Here is a 22,845-nt window from a genome sequence, read left to right as displayed (position 1 = left end):
GGGTCCTTTAGAAGGAGAGGAACAAAAGGAAATTCCTACACAAGGCCTCCAGTGCTGATACTCTTGCTGAATCCATTGCTGGCCAGGTCTCTACTTGGCTCCTCTTGGAAAAGGAATTCCTTCACGTGTACAACTCTCATCTTCATGGGAATTGGCGCCTTATTGCGGCCATTTCTGGCCCCTCCCGCCCTCCCACTATGGAAATCAGAAATCCCCCTCCACCTGGTTACTTCAAGTTGAACTTTGACGGCAGTGCCCTTGGCTGCTTGAGCCCGCATGTTTCGGCGGTGTCATCCACTCGGACAATGGCAACCTCCTGCTATTCGCTGGCCTCCTTGGCATTTTGGATTCTACCTCGATTGAGCGTGTTGGCCCCTATCATGGTCTCACCATTTTCCGAGACTAGTTCTCAGGTCCCCTTATCATTGAGGGTGTCTCCAAGGTGGTCATTGACTGGTGCGCCGATTCCAAAACTCCGCCTTGGAGACATTTGGATGTCTTCCTAGATATATGTGCCATTACCTCCACCCTCAATTGTACTTGAGCACATGTGCCCAGATCAGCTAACCATCCTACTGATTCTCTAGCTAGTCGGGGTACATCCCTCCAATCCCTTGATGTGTTGGGAGTCCCGCCCTGTTAGGTTGTATCCTCCTTGATCTTTGTTTTAATAAATTCACACATTGCATAAAAAAAAACACTTAGGGGACTGTGCATAAACGATGAAAGTAAGCAACAATACCAGAAAGACATGATTGAAGCAAAATCAATCTACTAGCTTTTGAGATAAGCCTTCCTTTCCGTGGAGAAAGACGCAATTGAAGCTTCTCAATAACTGGATTCCATAAACTTTTTATCAATTCTGCCAGAAAATAAAGGCAAACCGAAGTACAAAGCAGGTAAGGAGGCAGCACAATAACCCAGTCCATTAGGCATTGCATTTAGATTATTTTGTTGAATCTAAAAAACTGAAGATTTCTGCCACTTAATCTTCTGTCCAGACATGAGCTAAAAAATGCAATAGGGCCTTCATATTCAGAACATGATCCAAAGATCCATATCCAAATACTATTGTGTCATCTACAAATTGAATAATGTGATTATAAGCCGACCATCAGCAAATTGAGGAGCAAGCCTTAGATCACGAGCCAACTGGAATAAACACGTAAAACCCTCAACAACGGTATTGAAGAGGAAAGATCAAATAGGATCAGCTTGTCTAATTCCTCTAGAACTTTTAAAATACCCACAGGAAGAGCTTTGATTAGAATCGAGAGAACAGCCAAAGAGATGCAGATGTTTCCTTGGTGAAAGTTCTTTGATACAGTTTGTAGATGGCACAGTGTGCTTCAAAGGAAGTTCCCTGAGGAGGTTCTCAATATCAGAATCCTTTTTTATTTGATTTAGTGTTCGGACAGACAGTAATTTGCGGAAAATCTGGCATATACTGCATAGATGTCAATCAAGAAAGGATTGGGCAATCTTTCAGAAAAAAAGAAAAAAAAGAAAAAAAGAAAGGATTGAACAGTTTGCTTGAGTACTTGGCTGCAAAACTATGGTATTTCCATCAATCTTGACTTGCCTTTCGTTCATGGTCACCGTAAGTATCCAGTCCTAGAAAGAATTGGAAGAGACTTCTTGGAAGGGGGTGGAAACTCTTGCTTGCATGCAGAGTGACCTTGATAAAATCTCTTTGGCTGGGTTTCTGAACTACTTCCTCTTCTTCATCCCCTGCCTAGATTGTGTTATTTACCGTCAGCAGGTCACAAGAAAATATTGACATGTGAAGAATACAAAAATGTGGTTATCCAATAATTAACTCCATTGGCAAATTCTACAACACAAAGGAAGAAAGAGTCGAACTCCTATTGCTTCATTGCCTTTTCAGCTTCTTGGTTTGGGGTCCCATATTCAACAAGTTCAGAATTCTTTTTTGTGTCCCTTCCTCATTCGTGGACCTTATTGCTTAATTCTCCTCATGAAGGTTCCCAACAACAGGTCCATCTCTGGAAAACATCTGTTGCTCCTGTTCCTTGGTTTCTTTAGTATCTCTACGTGATTGGGTCGTTGACGGATTGCAGCAAACAGTTTTAATATGGAGAAGCACATACTAGGGCCTGTCCCCTCTTCTTCTATACATAATTGAGATATGCTTTAAATTAGATGCCTCCTTTTCCCCTTAGGCCCAGTTATCATCATGGTCTTGTCCTTGAGTCTCCTTTAAGCTCAACTTAGATGGCACTTCAAAGGAAAGCCCAGACCTACTGTTATTGGGGAAATTGTTAGGGATCATATGGGACTGTGTCTGCTAACCTTTTCAGCTCCCGTTGACTAGGTGTCTTTGCTTATGGTGATATCAAGGCTTTACCTGAAGACCTTTAATCGCTGTATGTGCAGAAATTCTCGGTCCCAGTCATAATTGAAGAAAATTCTGCTACCGTGATCAGCTGGATGAAAGAGAGCTCTCCTCCTCCACAGCACTTTGGTTATGTTTATTTATGATGAACTTAAAAATTTATAATCCTAGTTATCCTTTGGCAGGATCCTTTAAGGGATGCAAATAATGAACCATAGGTATTGTCTAAGGCTGTCTCTTCTCCAGCTTTAGTGGTGGGGGACTCCCTTGTTGGCTGAGGGTTGCATTCTTCCCTGTTGTTATTTTTAAGCACTAGAATGTTCCCACTATTTAAAAATAAATAAAAATTATTCATGCCTAGGAAATAGATATGACAGCAATATTCAATTGTGTGGTCCTGGAACTTTAATTTGGATGTATTTGTATCCTCAAACAACTGATTTAACTGGTTTTTGATTGGAAATGAAAAGCCTAATCATCTTATGTTTGCTGCTCTGATCAGGGTTCCTTCAGTTTACAGTATTCTTCTATTACTACTTCGTGATTCAACCAACTTTAAAATTAGAATACATGCCGCTGCTGCATTGGCAGTCCCTGCAACGAGACTTGGTGAGTATGGTGGCCCTGTTATTGGTAAAACTCAATGTCACCATGAGCATAACTGTTTTTTCTTTTAAGGGTACCTTGAAACAAGCCATTTGGCTCAGTTTGTTATGTTTCTCGTTTTGTTTGGGCTTATTGAGTCTGTTGCATTAAGTTCTAATTATTGTTCAGATACTAAAAATGCTACTCAAAGGTATTATCTGTTAGTCATTTTAGTATACATATGTGTGTTGGAAGTCATGTTCCAAAACGAAGTCTTCCTTTATGAAATTAATGGGACCAGTCTCTATATTAGAAAACATTTGTACCATCTCATGCAAAGCATTTGGGTTTTAATTCTGAATATAGTTCTCATCAGAAGAGTCACACTATAACTCAGCCTGTAAACCTGTAACGTGAGTGCTGGAATGTAACAAACTCTTCAGTGGCTGATGCTAAAGCTCTTCTGTGAAAGTTTCCACCAAAATTTTACTGGCCTGCAGAAGCGGATTTGTTCAGTATGAGAGTCTAGTCAAAAGCTTGCTAATGTCAAAATGGATGGTAATAACTCAGTTGACTGATTGTGTTAAAAAATAGCCCAGTTGATTTACTAGCTAATGAGGATGTTGCAAGATAAATCTCTTTTTGTTGAAGAAACTCCCTTTCTTAAGCTATCTGAGCTCTAGCGTGTCTCTGCTCCCTTTTTCTTCTTTATGGTGAAGTTTCTGTTTCTTCTTGCCAAAATGCTTCTAATTATAAAGAAGTGGTCCAAAATGCAAGAAGATACATGATTGAGGTTAGATCTATACAATATATAAATAGCAACACATATTTAATTTCAGGAAAAGTTAGGTGGTTATTTGTTGTGAAAAAACACCTTCTAATATTGGCTAGTCATTTTGGGATGGACTTGAACTCAACTTTTACATGGTGTGAAAACAGGATATCTAATCATATTGGGCCCAGTATGTGCCCTATTTAGTTTATGCCTCATTCGTGTAGTTCACATCATAGTCCTGTTATTTATTTGAGTAGGCCTGGACGTGAAGGGGACTGTTAGTGGAGTAACCCACATGGATTAATATCAGGAAAAGTCATGTGCTTATTAGTTGAGAAAATGCTCCCTACTGTGGCTAGTCATTTTGGGATGAATCTGAACCTAACTTTAACAATATGTCAAACTCCAACCTAAATGCCCAAACTATGTCTGAGACAATGGATATTACACTAAAAGAGCATGTGTTGCTGCCGCCTTCCACGTGGAGTCCATAAAGGATAATCTAGGCTAAGCAAATAAAAACTAAGCATCATTTGACTGTGTTTAGAACTTTTTTGACATGTTGATGCTTCATTAACTGGGCTGTGCAAAACTGTTTGCTACAGGGATTCAAATATTACATGTTTAGTGCTTGACATGTATGTAGTAAAAATGTGTTAAAACTCTTGCCCTTAGGGGCTTGTTTTGTTACTAGACTTTTTCATCTTTAAGTATATTATTCTTACATGTTTATCAATATTTAAGTATACTATTAGTTTAATTAAAATTAATACTTAATTATATTATTGTTATAGTATAGGTATGTGGTTGGAATCATACTTAAAATTCTATTAGGACTAGTAGTTCTACAGATAATCTGATTTTTCTTAGTGCAAATAGTATAAAAGCTCAGTTCTTGTTGAGTTGTTTGTGACTGGTCGATCTGCAGCGGTGATGTCTTTCCTCATTGTTTTTCAGTTATCTTCTTTCTTCTTTTCTGTTATCCCTGGATCTGGTCTACTCTGCTTAGAACTCGTGGACATTCTTCAAAAACTGTAGTGACTTTCCTAACCTTAGGTCTTCTGTGCCCTGGGTCGTCTGTCTGTCAAGTTCTCACTCTCCATGGCCTTTGTGGCTCCATTCATCTACCCAACAGAAAATCTGCATAGAGTGAAAACCCCCACCAGAAACACTTCCTAACAATAGGGCTATAATAAATTCACATCTCCACCATTGTATCTTCTTAGTCACCTTTCTCAGGGAGCACACCTGACTGGTCTCCACCTGTACAAGTGCTTCATGTACACATGTTCTGCCCCCATGTTGAATTGTCTCCTTCATTACCATAAGAGGCTGCACCATATTGAAAGCCACTGCTTGCTGTTGCAATGTGCTGCTGATTCTTGTGAAACCTGTTGGCAGTACTTTTAGTTATTACGCGGCTTGTGATGGTCTCAGCTTGGTCCTGGATGGAGGCATTCTTATCACAACTTTTCCAGGTACATGGTGTGCCATAGAGATACCTCTTGGTGGGGGGAGTGGACGAAGATTTATATCTGGAGGATTTGGTTCACCTTTCATCTCTTTACATATATTTGAGTGAGAAAATCATCTCTATGTGATGATCCACCTTTGAACACTAGTGTTGCTACCCATGGAATTAGTCATCTACCCTGGCCTGATGCAGTGCGCGAGAAAAGATGAGATATTCAAGCGCTCTCTATTCCTTTGTTTTGTTGATTTGGGAGCAGTTATTCCTGAGGCTGCCTTTCTGGGTCTATCTGTCCCTCTACTCTGAGATCTCTGAGGGAGAGTTGTATGGGCAAGAACAATGATGGCCTTGAGATTGTTAAACTTGGAAACTCCAAAGATGTTATTTCAGCTCTAGCAAAGAAGGGAATCGCAATGAAACTGGCAATGAAAGCTACCATAGGTCGAGCAGAAATGTGCACTGAGAAAACTCTTGGTTTTGGAATTCCTATCATTGATAGCATTACTAGATTCATTACTAGGCATGCAAGAAACACTTTGACCTTTGTGTTGATCTTATTAAGAGAACTTGATCAAGTGAAGAAGAAACTAGAAAGGCAATCATGCTGCTGCAACGGAAATCGATTTCTTATGGAGACGAAATAGCAAATGGAAGGTTGCTAATCAAGGAGTTGCAATTTTGAAACCATGGTCTCTTTTTCATTATCAAATTGGAGATTGTCGCAACTACATTGAGCCGATATGGTGGGAAGAGAATATTGTAGTCAAGATTTCGTCCAAGTTGATTACCTGGAAAAAATTTCTTTGAATATCAGTTGCTATTCTGTTCAATACCATTTAACAGATACAAAAAGCATTTTATAGTCGTCGACAAATAGAACTTCGTTAGGCATATCATTCCTTCGATTCAAAGTTCAATTGCGACAAGGTGATCAAGTTTGTCAATTGACTGAAACAAGGGATGGTGATGTAATTGCTTGCTGAGACAGATTCTATGGGATCAAATTGGTTGAAATTAATCTAGAGCCTTAATGAAATTGATCGATTTTTAATCCACAATCGGTCCTCTAATCAGCACTATCACTAAATTTTCCACCATTAACTGATGGACAGAGCCTTTAAGATGTTTTTAAAAGCAATCACGACAAAAATGGATGGCTTTGCCTGGGTAATTTCTTGTTTTGTCTGAAGAAACGGAAACCTGTGCTTTTAAGAACCACAAGCATGTTAATATGAGATGATGGGGCTTCTAGTGGAGTTATGGTCTTCATAATGAGAACTTATTGGCAAAGTGGTAGGCGAGGTAGTTGCTATTGATTATGATGTAGTGAATAGAGATTTGATAAATCTTGACTAAAAATTAATTTAAGAATACTACATGAAGTTATCCATATATGGGACCAGGCATTGGGTCAGGTTTCTTCAGTTGTTTTAAATGCGATGAAAGGATTCTCTAGAAATGACTCCAATACTAGTGTTCTTTGAACAAGCCAAACAGAGGATGAAGACGACTAAGTTGCAAATGAGGTTACTTGACCAAGTAAACTAGTCCAGGAAGTAACTCAGAGCTTGCAAAGGAGTTGTGAACTTGGCATCCATGTCGAGCCTGACGAATACTATACAAAGATTTGCATCTCCAATCTTGCAAGCGGTTGCTCATAATTCAACTTTCAAGGATGCAGGTGGGCTTTTTGATGCTGCTGGTGATTTTAATAATGAGGGACCCATGTATGCGTCTGAACTGCAAGCCCAAAATGATGGCCATGCCCCTCTCAATTTTTCATATAACCAGTGTCTGGAACCTTGAATTATACCTCACACTATTCTTTTTTATTGCCCCCCCCCAGACTTATTTTGCCCCCTATCAACTGGAGTCATGGACACCTCTTCTTCTCTCCACACCCCAATAGTTGGAATATCTGATCATACAGCAGAATGAAGCCACTCACACCTCATATGAGCTCACACGAACTAATATAGCTCAATAGGAACGTAATGCAAATATGGTTGAAGATATGTATCAATGTAATGACAATGAGTTGTCTGGTGATTAGTTGAGTAGTGTTAAGTTGGGTTCAAGGCCTATCCCAAAATGACTAGCCAACTTAGGAAACCTCTTTACCAATTAATAAACTCAAGATCTTTGTACTCACTAATCTATGTGGGACTATTCCTTAACACTCCCCCTCAGTCTAGACCATCTTTTGTAGCTCTACGAGTGAATAATTTAGTAGTAGGCAGTTTAAGTGTAGGCCCTCTTTTGTGGCTCTACAAGTGGATAGTTTTAGGTGTAGGCCCTCTTTTGTGGCTCTACAAGTAGATAGTTTTTAGGTGTAGGCCCACATATGAATACCTGCTCTGATACCATGTTAAGTTGGGTCCAAGGCCTATCCCAAAATGACTAGCCAACTTATGAAACCTCTTTACCAACTAATAAACTCAAGATCTTTGTACTTACTAATCTATGTGGGACTATTCCTTAACAAGTAAAATGACTACTCGTGTTTGAAATGATATCTCACATCCACCGATTACCAAAACATATTTCCTTAGATGGTATAAGGATAATGCCTGTACAGACAAGTTGCTTCCAAGGGATCATCTTGCAGGGCCAGGTGTGTATTCTCCTAGAATTGATGAAAGTGATCATCAGTTGAATGCAGTAGAAATCACATGGCAAAAGATACTTTGTAGCTGAGATGGGTGTTACAGAAAAGGACTATCTGGATAAATTCACTGGGCTGGAAGAAGGTTTACAAAGTTATGATTTAGCGTTTCCATGAAGGTTATTAGTTGGAATTTAAGGGGATTGGGCAGTTATGTTGAAAGAGTTTGTGTGTAGATTGTTAACAAAGTATAAAGCTTAAGTGACTAGATTTGCTGGTTTTTCTAATAGGGTGGTTGCAGATTTTCTTTCTGTTGGATCATATGATTGGGATTACATTAGTTGTGGATCAAGTGGTGGGTTAGTTCTGGCTTGGGATAAGCATTCATTGGTAGTATCAGAAGTCAGAAAAGGGTCTCATGCTTTCAGTATGAAACTTAATCCAGCGGCAGTACGGAGCCTTGGGCATTCTTTGGAGTATATGAACCTACCAGATATAATTTACTGTCTTCATTTTGGAATGATCATTGGTTAGTGGTTAAAAATTGGAGTGGAACATTGGCTACTGGGTGGTGACTTCAATGCAATCTGATTTTGTCGTGAAAAGCAGTCTCAATAGGGAAGTATTACAGCTTCAATGAGGGATGTGGAGAGTTCATTAGGTTTGTGATCTGGCTGAAATTTCACTTCAGGGAACTCAATTTACATGGTCAAATGGACAACCGTCTCCTGTGCTCTCAAAACTTTGACCAATTTCTGGGTAATGGGGAATGGTTTTCTAGGTTTCCTTCTTTGACTCGTAGAGCTTTACCATGCCCTACTTCTGATCATTACCTTCTTCTACTTGACAATGCTGACTTGCCTTGGGGTCTAGCACCATTCTGCTATGAGATGGCATGGTGTCAAGTTAAAACTTTTCCTGGAACTCTTGAGGATTGGTGGAAAGAAATTCACATGATGGATACTCCATTAAGAAGACATGCATCAAAGAATACGATCTTGCAGAAGAAAATCAAAGAATGCTTTGTAGTTAATCCCAGACAATCTTCTACAAAAGATTAATGAGTTGGATGCCTGCGAAAAGATTGCACGATTATCCTTGTATGATATTAATTTTTGTACTGAACTTAAAACAGAATATGAAATTCTAGTCACAAAGGAATGAGTGTACTAGAAGCAGAGATCAAGATCACATAGGAGATCAAGTGTAGTAAGGCATTGATAAAGGGCAAATTCTTGATCAAAGATTGATTGCAGAAGAATTCATCATATTATAAAAGACTTCATATCGAGGAAATGTTTTTTAGACCTCAAGCTTTTGAGTTTAACCTTCTATACTCTTTCTCCTAATACAAGAACATCTCTTGAATCTCCTTTCATAGAGAGAAGGAAACTGAGGCTATTACAGCTATGCCAAATGATTAAGGCACCAAGGCCTGAAGATTGTCAGGCTGAATTTTACAAGATGGAATGGAATTTTATGAAAGGGGATATTATTCAGATGTTTGAGGATTTTTTATAAAATTGGGCTGAGTTGCAAGGCTGGGCTCTACTTTTATTGCTCTGATTCCAAAAGGTGCGGTGCTTCCCATCCAACTGAATGTCAGCTTATAAGAAAGCCTCTTGTCTAGTTCTTATAAAGTAATTATGAAGGTGATAGAAACTGAATGCCAGCTTATAAGAAAGCCTCTTGTCTAGTTCTTATAAAGTAATTATGAAGGTGATAGTCTCTAAATTAGAAAAAAAGTTATGGGCAACAGTAATTATGAAGGTGATAGTCTCTAAATTAGAAAACAAGTTATGGGCAACCTGGTTAGCCTTCATCAAAGTCCTTTTATTAAAGGACGCTAGTTTTTGGAATCTACTTTGGCTGCACATGAACTCATTCACCATTTTAAGAAGTCAGAAGAACAACTCATTGTCATGGAATCTTCTCTCTGTTTTTTGGAATCTTCTTTGTTGTGGCAACTCATTGCCGGATCCTCTTTGCCCTTTTCGCGGGATCGAGGAGGAATCTATGTCCCTTGCTCCGGCATTGTTCCTTCGCTTGACAAGTTTGATCATCGTTTCTCAGCACTAGGGCCTCCAGTTTTGTATTCCTCAGGACCTGAGTTCTCTGTGCCTCTCTCCCTCTGGGACTCGCCTACCTAGACTGGGCAAACTTCTATTATCTGTTTGCATGGCCCACATCCCTTGGTGCCTCTGGTACAAGAGGAATGGTAGGAGATTTGAGCACTCATATCACACGGCAATTGAGGTTTCTTGTACTGCCATGGGCCTCTTCTCTTCATGGATGCACTCTAGAAAGGAATTTCAGCACCTCTTCTGTGCCCCCCTCTGCTCCAACTGGAAGGTGATTGCTTAGGTGTCTACTCCCACCCCATCCCCTCAGATGGTGGCTTGGGCTCCCCCCTAGCTAGCCATTTCAAGCTCAACTTTGATGGGTGCGCTCTCGGATGTCCTAGTTTGGTGGGCTTTGGTGAAGTGATTTTCGATGCTAGTGGTACCGCGATTATTTCCTACTCGGGCCCTCTTGGCATCGCTGATTCGACTACGATAGAGCTATTTGGGCTCCTTCACGGAATTCGTATCTTCCATGATCATTTCAGTGGACCGCTCATTGTGGAAAGTGATTCTCAAGTCATCATCGGTTGGTGCTCCTCGACCTTCCCACCCTAGCGTCATTGGCAGATTTATCTTGACATTATAGATTTTGTATCCTCAACTCCTTGTACCTGGTCCCATGTACTTTGATCGGCCAATCCGGCTGCTAATTCTTGTGCTAAATTAGGTCCCTCCCTTCAATCTCTTGTTGTAAGGGGAGACCTCTCATAATGTATCTTTTCTTTCTTGAATTAATATTATCACCATTTAAAAATCGAAAAAAAATTCAGGAGAACAAAAGAATATACTTAAATTGGATATTCAAAAAGCTGTTGGCTGAGTGAATTGGCCGTTTCTTGATGAAATCATGGAGAGGATGAGTTCGGAATAAATTTTTGTCAGTGGATTCATAGTTGTATTTCCTTGCGTCCTTCTCAATTCTTATCAATTGGAGCAGCGAAAGGATATTTTAAAGGTGAATAAGGTATTTGCCAAGGAGATCCAATGCCACCACTTCTTTTCAACTTGGTGGGAGAGGCACTTAATTGAATATTTATGGGGGCTCAGGAAAAAGGTTGGCTTACTGACTCTTCCAATTTGTCTTTTTTTTATTTTTTTTATTTTTTAAATGATGCTGATTTTTATTAAGACAATTTGCAATTTGTCCTCTCTTACTGCTCCTTTATTGCAGTTTGCTGATGACTATAAGTTTCAATGATGGAACCCTTATAAGGCTTTGAAATCAAAAACATTTCTTTTTTGTGGGAAACAGATTGTAAAAGCATTTCTTGTTACTTCTTAAACTGTCTCTGGGTAGCAGGTGAATTGGAGTAAAAAATGTATGGTGGGTATCAATTTACATGAGTCTCTGTTATGTTCCACAATTTTATAGACGTTTTATTTTAATTTCATCATGTAATGGGATTTTTTTCATGTTAGGGGCATAGAGAGTAATAAGAAGCAAGTTGAGTGGCTAGTGGGTAGCTAGAAGAGAGGATTCCCAATAAAAATAGGAAAGGGGGCGTTGCCTTCAAATTAGGAGGGATTTTAGTTGTTATCTTGTGGGATTTACTATTGGTAGTCTTTCACTCTTTCTAGGAAACTAAGCAATGGATAAAGGAGAAGGTTTTTGGATGTTAGGGGCATTCAGATCCCAACTCAATCTGTGTTTCTCTTGGTGTGTTAAGTCTCCTCTTTCATGCTCTCTCTCTTTCTCCTTGACATCTCCAACTCTCTCTCATTGAGCAAACTCTGAACCGTACCACAACACTCTCATGCATTAGAAATTGTAGAAACTCTTTTTTGTAGACTTTCCTCCTTCCCTTTTGTTTATAACTTCCATTACTCTTTAAGTGCGTCCTTTGACACTTATGAGATCCATTAATTGAAAATTTTGAAAAAAGATTAGCAAAATGGAAAAGTAAGCTATTTTCTGTTGGTAGACGCATAATGTTTACTAAAGTTGACTCTAGCATGCTTACCAAACTGTTATGATCACTACTTCCTTGCCCAGCAGCAGTGGCTGCAAAGATTGAATTATTTGAAATAAGTTTTTTGTGGAATGGTTTCTGTTAAGGAATAGTCCCCACATGGTTTGGTGAGATCAAAGATCTTGAGTTTATTAGTTGGAAGAAGAGGTTTCCTAAGGGGCTAGTCATTTTGGGATGGGGCTTGGACTCAATTTAACATGGTATCAGAGCAAGTACTCGTATGTGGGCATTCCAGCCAAATTATCCTCATGCCTACAAGTGAGGGGGAGTGTTAAGGAATAGTCCCACATGGATTAGTGAAATCAAAGATCTTGAGTTTATTAGTTAGCAAAAGAGGTTTCCTAAGGGACTAGTCATTTTGGGATGGGCCTTGGACCCAATTTAACAGTTTCTTTGAGTGGCCAAGATATCATTTAGGCAAATGGGATGGAAGTGTGCCAACCTAAATGCATGGGATGATTTGGGATGCGAAGAATATAACCACTTAATCATGTTTTTCTCTTGAAATGGTTATGGAGACTTGGGACTGAAAAACAAAATTTTATGGTGGGAAATTATCTGTGAGAAATATAGCATATCAGTAAATGCGTATATTCCTCCTATGCCTAATCCAAGACCCACATCTGCTATTTGAAAAGCTATTTGTACGGACCTGCATTTGTATTTATGACATCTGGGGACTGGATGCTGAATTGGACAGAGAATGATGGTGTTACTCACACAGCTGAACAAGACAGCTTTGGTGCTCTATTGCATTTATTCTATGACAAAGGTGAAGGGGAAGATATGATTTTCTAAAGTCTTGAGTCACATTGTAGGTTTTTGATTAAATCAAACTCTTACATCATTATGGAGAATATCTTGGAACACTCAAATTATGGTGATTTGGCTGCCTAGGCATGGAAGTTTATGGGATCATTAAAGGTTAAAGCCTTCATTAGAACTGTTTTCAAAGGTAAAACCCCTCTGTTGTGACCAGTTGTATAATTGGGTATATCAGCAATCTATAATGACCTGTTGGCTTTGCAATCACCAAGATGAATCACTGGGTCATTTTTGCCGCTGAACTATGGAATTCTTATGTTCGAAGATTTGGCTTGTCACTTTGTCTACCAGAAAGTTTGAGGTGTTGGTTAGCCTAAAACTCAGCTTTTTTTTTTGCCAAATTTGAGCAAAACATGGTGGAGATTGGTGGGAACAACTGGCCTCTGGAGTCTCTGGTGGGAACGTAATGGATGACTTTTCAGTAATCGAAGTTATTCCTTAGGTGTGGTAATTGAGAGATCCACTAGCTTTGTCTTCTTGTGGGCCTAGCTAATGACAAAATTTCAGGATTATATTGGAGCAGCACTGCAAGAAAACTGGTGGATCTAGGCAGTATATGGAAAGCAAAAGAAATCTCACATGGTTGCTTGGACATCTCCTCCAGGTTTTCTAAAATTGAATTTTTATGGGAATTCACATGCTTCTTTCACACTCGGTTCCAGTTGGAGAAAGGGACAACTTTTGACCACTGCAGTCCTCCAAGGATTTCTTCTTTATAAGGATAGTTTTCGATTCTTTAGTTGTAATTACATGAAAACAGGGATCATGTGAGCCTTCTTTTTTTTTATATATATTTTCTTTATGGAAATTTGATCAAGAATGCCTTAGAATTCATGACATGCTCTTAGATTTGCGGGTGACTTGGCAATATGTGCCTCATTCCACCAACTGTGGCTAATTCTTTAGCCAAGGATGGGTCATCATCACATCATTTGTTGTGCGTATGGCAAAAGGTGTTATAGTTGTAATGGCTTTTTGTTAGCTGTATATCAACATATTATTAAGGCTTCTGGACTTTGTTTTGTATGTATTGTACTTTTTCTTTGATAAATACAATTTTGCCAACATTTATATAAAACTATTAAAAATTGTAGAATATACACAAATGTGCATGAGTTGGATATGAACCACATTAGCTATGCTCATATGGAACAGTAATTTCCTGCTTGTTTGTGAAGTAGCAAGCTAAGAAATCAGCTTCCTTAGCTGTCTTAGGTAGTGATCAAACGCTCAACATTGCCACCTTTCGCTGAGCCACACCTATGTAATTTGTTGACTGTCCCACCAAGCAATATGCCAGTTCTACACATTTGACAAAATGCTCTCATGTGTCAGTTAGACATAGAGCCTTTTTAAGGTGTTACTTCCTGTTATTTGCTCACCATCTTATGTAATGCAGATTACGGGAGCTCTTTCCAGGATGTCATTCAAGGCCTGGAAAATGTACTCGAGAACCTGGGCTCCCTCCAAATCTCAACACCATCAAGTTTCAAGTACAAGGCTACACTTGAAAGACAGGTCTCTACTTTGGAAGTCAGGTTTTGATCAACAATGTACGGTGGTCTTCATTCTGAAGTTTCTTATTATGATTTTTTTTTTTTTTTTTTGCCAGTTGACGTCAACCACCTTGCATGTGCTTGGCCTTGCTTCATCGAATGAACCCCAATCCCTGAAAGACTTTCTTGTGAAGGTAAGAGTTTTCAGCTGTCGCAAAATCATGTTGTAGTCAAAGGTGAAGAAACATCTGTAAGGAGATTCAAATAGTGCACCCCTAATAGAGCTCATCGAAATGAATGATAAGTAAAAGTTGGAAACATCAAACTGATCGTCAGATTTACACAAGTTTCAAACTTGCCTCAAGTCATTATTTGTCAACATAATGCAGCTGTGATAGTTAACATGTACTAAGGGGGGAGGGGTGTTCTTATCAGGGATATTGAGTGTGGCGTGTTCGTGTGTAATTGACATTAAACAAAAAGAGTTACTAGTCATCCTATTCTTAGTGTTTCATTTGAGGGAGGTCTTTTATGACAGACAAGGTGAACCTTATGATTCACCGGATCACATGTGCTTCTGAGCATTGACTTGAGATCTTTACTATGGCTTTGAGATTTCAGTTGTTCATCTCACTCGAGCCGCTAAAATTTCAAACATTCTAATGGCTGTCATTGAAATAAGAAAAGACTTTAGAATTCTTTTATTGGAATTATTTTATTTTTTTAATTGTAACTTTGGTTGCATCAATTTTCCATTGTGTAGAAAGCATCTTTCCTAGAGGACTGGTTTGAATTGTTATGCTCATCTTTAGCGGAAGAGAGCAGAAACCTGCCTGGTGCACAGGAGATTCACTCTGCTGAGGAGACAGATGATTGTGGGCCATCCATCACCAAGAAGAAAATCATGATATCTAAGGCAATAAATTCGTTGCTTGGAGTCTTCAAGGGCAGTGACAGACAGAAGCTTGCAGCGAGGCTTGAGAAATTGGCTGACAGCTTAATATGAACCGTGTTCTAATGGTAGCCTTCAAACCACGTTCCATCTGAAAGCTTAGCCTGCAGTGTGTTCAAGGTTTCATGCAAAACCAATGGGGTGGTGCATAATCTGGCAATCAGGCTTTCCATGAGCAGGCAGATCAATGGCAAGAACAGGTTGAAGAGAGATTCTTTATTGAAAGCTTCTGCGTGGCCCATAAACTATCTGCCTTGAATAGCGAACAGAAGTCACCTTCCTGTGCAGCTCCCTAATGGAAAAGGCCGCTTTATGTTACACCTTGTATTTAAAATAACAGTTATTTTGCCTTTTACTGTAAAAAATGTTCAGCTGTATCATAAGCAGGCCTTTGTTTAAGGAGATTACTTTTTTTTTGTCTTTTTAAATAGCTTCTTCTGGCTCAAATAACTGGATGGTTTACCATATGAACTCGTAAAAGCAGCGGCAGAGAAACATTTAACTAAAGCTAGTCTTACTAGAAAGAAGTCTTTTGTTGATAGCGAGTAAATTAGTGTGATCAAATTCACATAATTCCTATTCCCGTCAGTTGTAGGAAGACCCCACTTGACGCTTTTGTCTAGAGTACACCATATTCTTACGAGGAGAAGGTGCCTCTTAGTGGGACTGACGTTCCATATTCTGGACCATCCAAAACAAGCAGGCAGAGCACGTCAACTCGTTCATTTGATCGGTTCTTATTTCTTCATTTGTTGGGAGTGTCTGTTTGGAACTTTTCATCGGTATATCCCCATCTTCTTTAATTAGAGTTATTATCATCATTGAATCAGCTTACTCAACCATTTATTTTAACCTTAAACCCTGTAATATCTATAAATCATTAAGTTGACTGAAATTGTATGCAAATTAGGGGTTTCTTTCCCAGTTGCCACGTTTTCATTAGGATAGGATTCTCTTTTCATGAATTAGATGACCATTTATTAATAAATATTATCGATTTAACGGAGAAGCTCACCTGTAATCAACAGACCACGGAGTTCTATTTAATACTTCATATTCAGCAAACCACACGGAGTCCCAGACCGACAGTGAAGCCTGAAACCCTTCTTCAATAGCCCCGTAATTTCACGCTACCCATTTAATTTTTTCGTACTTTGTCCGTGGATTTTGCCGGTAGATCCACGGCAAATCGCTCGTCTCTTCTTAGCACAGTTGGCGGACAGGAGTGAAAACTTTTGGGTAAGTGACGAACAATAAAATAAGAAGGATTTGGTTAAAAAATGGAGTTTCGCCGTAGTGACCAGTGACATCCAGCAACACGAGTATCCCCACATGCAAAAGTCGGCATGATCGAACCACGATTCGCCTATTATATATTTGTTTCCGAGAAAATTTGCTCGGGTCTCATTGATGGAAAGCACGACACTCGATTTTTTATTAATTTTCTCTTTGATCTTATTCTCAATTCTTTGGCCATTTCCACATACTCTTTGTTCCTTGTAACTGTTGAACCAATAGATTTCCATTCTCTTTAAAAATATGCATCAATTGATCGCACGATTGCTGTTAATAGCATAAATTCCAATAGTTTAGACAGATTTACAGAACATGATGAGGAGCCCCCGTGAAGAAAGTCGCAAAATCATTACTCTGCTCTTTCGATAATGGCTTCAAATAAAGTTTGACCAAAGTTATTATCATCAAAAGGAATAGATTCCGATCGATTCAGATTTCAGACCCTCCTTGAATTGAAAAGATAACTAAAAGTTCATTTTCTGCTCATTCAGTTTCGACAAAAATTCAACGTCATCATTGAAGTTTCAGTAAAATTGGCTGGATGAGAACTGAGATCTCTGTAAATCTTACTTCTCTCCGAATATATAAACAGAGTCCGTAAACTGTGCCGTCTGTCCAATTTAAAATTGAACAAACCGATTGATCGACGCTGTCCGCACGCAATTTCACACCGAAAACTGCTCCGAATTTCTCTTCTTCTCGCCTTGCTCGACAGTTCAAGTCAATTCTCAAAGAATGAAAAATTCAAAACCATGAACGGAAAAAAATGTATTTACGTTTTTACTATCGAAATAAATCCTAGGGTTAGTCGGCCATATGCAGTCGACAGGGGACTCTTTTTTTTTTCTCAAAAGAGGAGGAAAGGACGCTTTTCTCAGGAGAGAGCAGTAAAGGACGGCAGTGATCACGGAAGGACGTAACTTCCTAATTTAAATCGTGTGGACAAAAAATCTCATTTCTTTGTTTCGAGCAACTCTGTTTGCTTAACTTAGATGAAACAGAGAATAAATTACGGAGGAAGAAAACTCACTCCCCGTTGCTCAGCTTTTTAAGCCTGGTCAGTCTCCTCTGTTTTCGCTTCCTTGTCTTGGTTCAGGATTTTTTGGACCGAATCCACCTCCAAGCGACTAAAACTCGAAAATCTGAGAGACCCAGACGATAATCTACCACCCTTTTTGTCCCTCTGTGTCTCCGTTCTTTTTCCGCTCATGAGTCGCTCGTCTTTCTGTAAGAAAAAAGTGGCACCTTTGTGAAACATCAACGAAGGAGAGAAACGTATAGTGTTAATAGAGAGTTCCAATCTACGAGTTCAGGTATGTCTGTTATGGATGTTTTCATCTCTTTTTCAGGTTTTCCTGCAGTGTGATGGAGGTTTCTCCTTGAAGTTCAGATTTGATTTTTTTTCCTTGTTATCTTGTTTGTTATTTTTGAAGTTACTGAGTTTTTTTTTTTTTTCTTACTTGCATTTTTGTTTTTGGTTTGCGGCTACTGAAGTACTGTTTAAAGCAAAAAAGGAAAGATTATCCTGATAAAAGTTCTGTAACGTTGCTCTGTTCTTCTCTGTTCTGTTCTGCCTTGTTCTCTACTTGGATAAGTGATTTGACGACTTTACTCGTCTTCATTTTTTTTTTTTCTGTTCTTCTTCATATGAACCTGGCACCTGCATGGCTTTCCATTTCAAGGTTATATCGTCCCTAGTCTGGTCTCTTTAATGGCCTCAAGACTGTTAATCTGCTTTTCTTAATTTCTTTTTCTATGCGATGGCCATTAATGAACCTTCCTCATTTGGCTCTTTCTCATCTGTCGAAAGTCTTTCTCATTTGTAGTTGAGCCGGTTACAGTTGGCTCTCAGCTTTGGCTTTTTACGGGAGCGAAAAATCCCCAAATTTCTCCCTTTTTTATAAAGTTTTGCCATATTTTCACTGGCTGCTCGAAGAAGTTCATAGGAGCCAAAGCTTTCCTTTTTTTCCTTCTATCTAACAATCTGAGAGATCTAATGCTTATCTTTTTCTTCGAAAGAAAAAAAAAAAAAGACAAAAGAAAGAAAGGAAAAAACCTGAAATCTGCATAGTCATTCGGATGAAACTGGGATCCCAGACAATTTTATTTTTCATGAACCATAGTTTCTGAAATCTGCCAATTTTTGCAGACTCTAATGGCGAAGGAGTACACTGGGTCTCCGAAGCTATATCAATTAGAGACCCGGCGGAAGAAGCTCACTTGGTTGCTAGCAGTGAGCGGCCTCTGCATTCTTTTCTACGTATTAGGCGCTTGGCAAACCACTGCTCCTTTAATCTCCAATCGCTCTGAGATCTCCAACGGAGCAGGAGGCTGTGCTCCCACTTCCAAATTCGGCTCCTCTCTAATCTCTCAATCTTCGTCCGTTGCCCTCGATTTTCAATCTCACCATGCAGTAAATGACACCGTTGCCACAGTCCAATCGATCCCTGCTTGCCATATGAACTACAGTGAATACACTCCCTGTCAAGATCCCAAACGATCCAGGAAGTTTGACAGGAAGATGTTAATGTACAGAGAACGTCATTGCCCCACGCAGCCGGAGCTCATGCTATGCTTGATTCCAGCTCCACCCAAATACAAGAACCCCTTCAAGTGGCCTCAGAGCAGAGACTATGCCTGGTACGATAATATCCCCCATAAGGAGCTCAGCATTGAGAAGGCTGTACAGAACTGGATTCAAGTCGAGGGAGAGCGGTTCAAATTTCCCGGTGGAGGGACCATGTTTCCCCGAGGTGCTGATGCTTACATTGACGACATTAACGCTCTCATCCCTTTAACTACTGGGAAAATCAGAACTGCCATTGATACTGGATGTGGTGTAAGGACGATAACACAACTGATCATTCATTTTGTTTTCCATTCTGGTTTTCCATTGGTTTTGAGATTTCTTTTTCTGTAACTGGGTTTCGAAGGTGGCAAGCTGGGGAGCCTATCTGCTGAAGAGGAACATTATAACCATGTCATTTGCTCCCAGAGATACTCATGAAGCTCAAGTCCAGTTTGCTCTGGAAAGAGGAGTTCCGGCCATGATTGGGGTAATGGCAACTGAACGATTGCCTTACCCAGCAAGGTCATTTGATATGGCTCACTGTTCTCGCTGTCTCATCCCTTGGTACAACTACGGTAAGCCGTCTTACCTTGTGAAATCACTGCTGCTTATCTGATCTCTAATGATTGAAATTCAAAACTGATTATATCAATTGTTTCTATTACTATACAGATGGGCTTTATCTGATTGAGGTAGACAGAGTTCTGAGGCCGGGAGGCTATTGGATTCTCTCTGGTCCACCAATCCGCTGGAAGAGATACTGGAAGGGGTGGGAGAGAACGCAGGAAGATTTGAAAGAAGAGCAGGATGCCATCGAGGAGGTAGCTACCCGCCTTTGCTGGACAAAAGTAATTGAGAAGGACGATCTGGCAATCTGGCAGAAACCCATCAATCACGTCGGGTGCATTAAGAGCAGGAAAGTCTATAAGACGCCCCACATGTGTAGAGACGACGACCCTGATGCAGCCTGGTGAGGGTCCATTGTCCACCTTTCTTCTCTTTTGTTATCTGTAAATTTCTGCAAAATCGAAAGTTACTCCATTAAAATTTTATCGTGATCCTGTCCCAGTTAGAAAAATTGAACACTCCCGAGATCCCATTTATCAAATTCAGAACTTTTTTGGGCAAACAGGTACAAGAAAATGGAAGCCTGTATAACCCCATTGCCGGAAGTGAGCGGCGCAAACGAAGTCGCCGGTGGGGCGCTGGAGAAATGGCCTGCCCGAGCGCACGCCCTTCCTCCCAGAATAAGCAGCGGATCCCTCCCAGGGATCACACCGGAGAAATACAGAACAGATAACGAGCTGTGGAAGAAGAGGGTGGCGTACTACAACCGCCTTATCCCTCCTCTCACAAACAGACGATTCAGAAACGTAATGGACATGAACGCCCAGTTGGGAGGATTCGCAGCAGCAATGACGGAATACCCAGTGTGGGTCATGAACGCAGTCCCTGCCAATTCTAAGGACGATACACTGGGAGTCATTTACGAGCGAGGATTCATTGGCACGTATCAAGACTGGTGCGAGGGTTTCTCCACCTACCCACGAACATACGACCTCATCCATGCCCCTGGAGTCTTCAGCATCTATCAGGACAGGTACAGAAAAAACCCAGTTCAGCAATTCTTACTTTATCTTCTCCGATCAAAGACGTTTTCGAATTAATCTGTGATATTCCGTGGTGGAAAAATCCAATCCGTAACAGGTGTGATATTACCTACATCTTACTGGAGATGGACCGTATACTGAGACCAGAGGGGACTGTTATATTCAGAGACACAACTGAAGTTCTTTTCAAGGTACAGAGCATTATAACTGGAATGAAGTGGACATCGAAGTTCGAGGATCACGAAGACGGACCTCTTAACGCAGAGAAAATTCTCTTAGCCGTGAAAACTTACTGGACCGGTGAAGAGGCCAAATAGCATTGATTTACTCTCTCTTCCATCTGTGTTGTAACAGTGCAACCCACATGGGTTTGTCATTTTTGAAGGACGGTTCCCCGAGCTCCACACAGACTCTGCACTCTGTAGATTTTTTTCTTTTTTATTATCCTTTTCTTTTGCCAGATTTCGTTTTGAAGTTTTACCAAGTGTATCAATTCTTTGGAACAATTAAATGCAGAAAAAGAGTGGCTGGTGCGGGTAGGATGCTGTAATTGAAATTCAATTCAAAGAACTGAGTCTCCTCTCTTTGGCCTCAAATGGCAGAAAGCTAAAGCTACTTGTTTCCTCTTTGGAAAACATGGTTATTATACTTGAAAAGAAAATCTGAGTGGGCTGTCGAATGATGCTTCAAAGTTAGATTAACAATCAACACCGGTTTAATGGTGTCTTTTCCGAATCTGTTTTAATCATCTTCGCATCTAAGGAATTTCAACTTTCACAGCAGCCATTGATTAGTCGGGAGAACATGTTGCTAAACGATTCGAACAGAAATTTTTTCTTGTACATCCTACAACAAAAGCGAAGCACAGCGGTAGATTCTATCTTCTTCCTGTCTCTCCTCACTAATTTAATTTACTTGAATTGACTGAAACTGGGATTTTTTGTTTTTACCCCAAAAGAATAAGCAAAAGTCCATCCAAGAAACAGCATCAGCGATGCCTTTCTTTATGTTTATCGTCTCGTTCCAAGCTATCTTTGCAAATGATTCTTTCTGTCGGATTATTGGATGAACTCCAAACAAGAGCCTAATCCTCTGTCAATTTGTCATATTTCTTGTCGCCTTCTTCATCCACTCTTGTGTCAATTTGTATCACGTATGGTAGCTCTCTGACTTCCCCTATCTTGCACAACTATTAATACTTTATACTTCATTTAATTTTTACTAGTTTTTTTCAACATCTCCAAATCTAACATGAGATAAAGCAACATAATTGGGTTCTTTTTCCCTATGATACCCCATATCTCTACCGTGACAACGGCTAGCCAATATACTCAAAAGATCGATTTGTCAGGTACGGAAAGCTAGTGCCTTCAAGAGTGGACGAAACCACTTTGACAATACCTTCATAATTGGCTCAAAGAATAAATTAAAGAACTTTAGAATGGAGAAAATTTATATCTTTCGGTTTAATATATCACCATACTAACTATGTGTTATAAAACATAGGATGGATAACCGCTTCATATTTTTTTTATTCAGACAAGAGAAACTCGTCCTAGGGCAAAATCATAAACCTACGAAATTACTAAAAATTATGGTTATAAATATTTTCATATATTTTAAACTTTATTTTTCAAAAACATATTTATTTAAAACTTTATAAAAATTGGATTTTGTTGAGAACACCTTAACTAGCTAGAGTTTGAGTTTGAATAGGAAATTTGAGATAGAAGAGGCAACCCCATTAGAGTTAGAAAAATTTGATAGGTCATAAGATTTTATATAAGCACATATCGGAAAAAATCATACCAATTATCGGTTATCACATCAAGGAGTGGCCTAAAGAGGTTTAGTGAAACCACAAAGACCACCATTACCTATATTTCCTCTTAATGCATAGTTTATTAAACATTTAAAGAAGATGTTCTTTTCATTAGACAATAATTAAGTGCTAATTTTTAATCTCATCCCATTTCCTAAAATATCATAAATTTCAAGAATAAAATTTTTTAAAAAATAAATAATTAGATGGTCCAGCCATTGTACCCAGCCCATAGTTGGGAAGGGTTAACATCACATTAAATAATGTCTCTTTCTTTGTCCAATATTATTCCGAGCCCATAGTTGGGGAAAGGTTAATCACATTAAAATCGTCACACGGACGTCTTAGGCGTCCGCCTCTCACGCTACACAAGCCTCAGAGATGCTACCT

At 39.5% G+C, this 22,845-nt stretch overlaps 2 protein-coding genes across 4 annotated transcripts in view; both read left to right on the top strand.

Moving 5' to 3' along the window:
* The window catches only part of LOC137934408 (uncharacterized), a 30,739-nt gene extending 15,153 nt beyond the window's left edge, over positions 1-15,586 (top strand). For all 3 annotated transcript variants that reach the window (XM_068778715.1, XM_068778714.1, XM_068778716.1), the window contains 4 exons: positions 2,859-2,965; positions 14,110-14,228; positions 14,323-14,400; positions 14,970-15,586. In XM_068778715.1, the coding sequence (XP_068634816.1) occupies positions 2,859-2,965; positions 14,110-14,228; positions 14,323-14,400; positions 14,970-15,212 (547 nt within the window). In that variant the 3' untranslated portion in view covers positions 15,213-15,586. The remainder of the gene's footprint in view (positions 1-2,858; positions 2,966-14,109; positions 14,229-14,322; positions 14,401-14,969) is intronic.
* A 1,893-nt stretch (positions 15,587-17,479) lies between these two features.
* LOC137934461 (probable methyltransferase PMT18) lies at positions 17,480-21,261 on the top strand. Its single transcript, XM_068778802.1, has 6 exons — positions 17,480-17,767; positions 18,604-19,293; positions 19,388-19,598; positions 19,696-19,993; positions 20,156-20,623; positions 20,731-21,261. The coding sequence occupies exons 2-6, from the start codon at positions 18,610-18,612 to the stop codon at positions 20,948-20,950; spliced, it is 1,881 nt and encodes a 626-aa protein (XP_068634903.1). The 5' UTR covers positions 17,480-17,767; positions 18,604-18,609; the 3' UTR covers positions 20,951-21,261.
* Positions 21,262-22,845: the final 1,584 nt, after the last annotated feature.

This window comes from Aristolochia californica, unplaced genomic scaffold (assembly GCF_029961685.1).
Source record: "Aristolochia californica isolate CCGP_79_NKW_82.1479 unplaced genomic scaffold, dmAriCali1.0.hap1 SCAF_6, whole genome shotgun sequence".
Taxonomy (NCBI): domain Eukaryota; kingdom Viridiplantae; phylum Streptophyta; class Magnoliopsida; order Piperales; family Aristolochiaceae; genus Aristolochia; species Aristolochia californica.
Note: the sequence above shows the minus strand (reverse complement) of the source record. Positions and strands in the feature narration are given on the sequence as shown.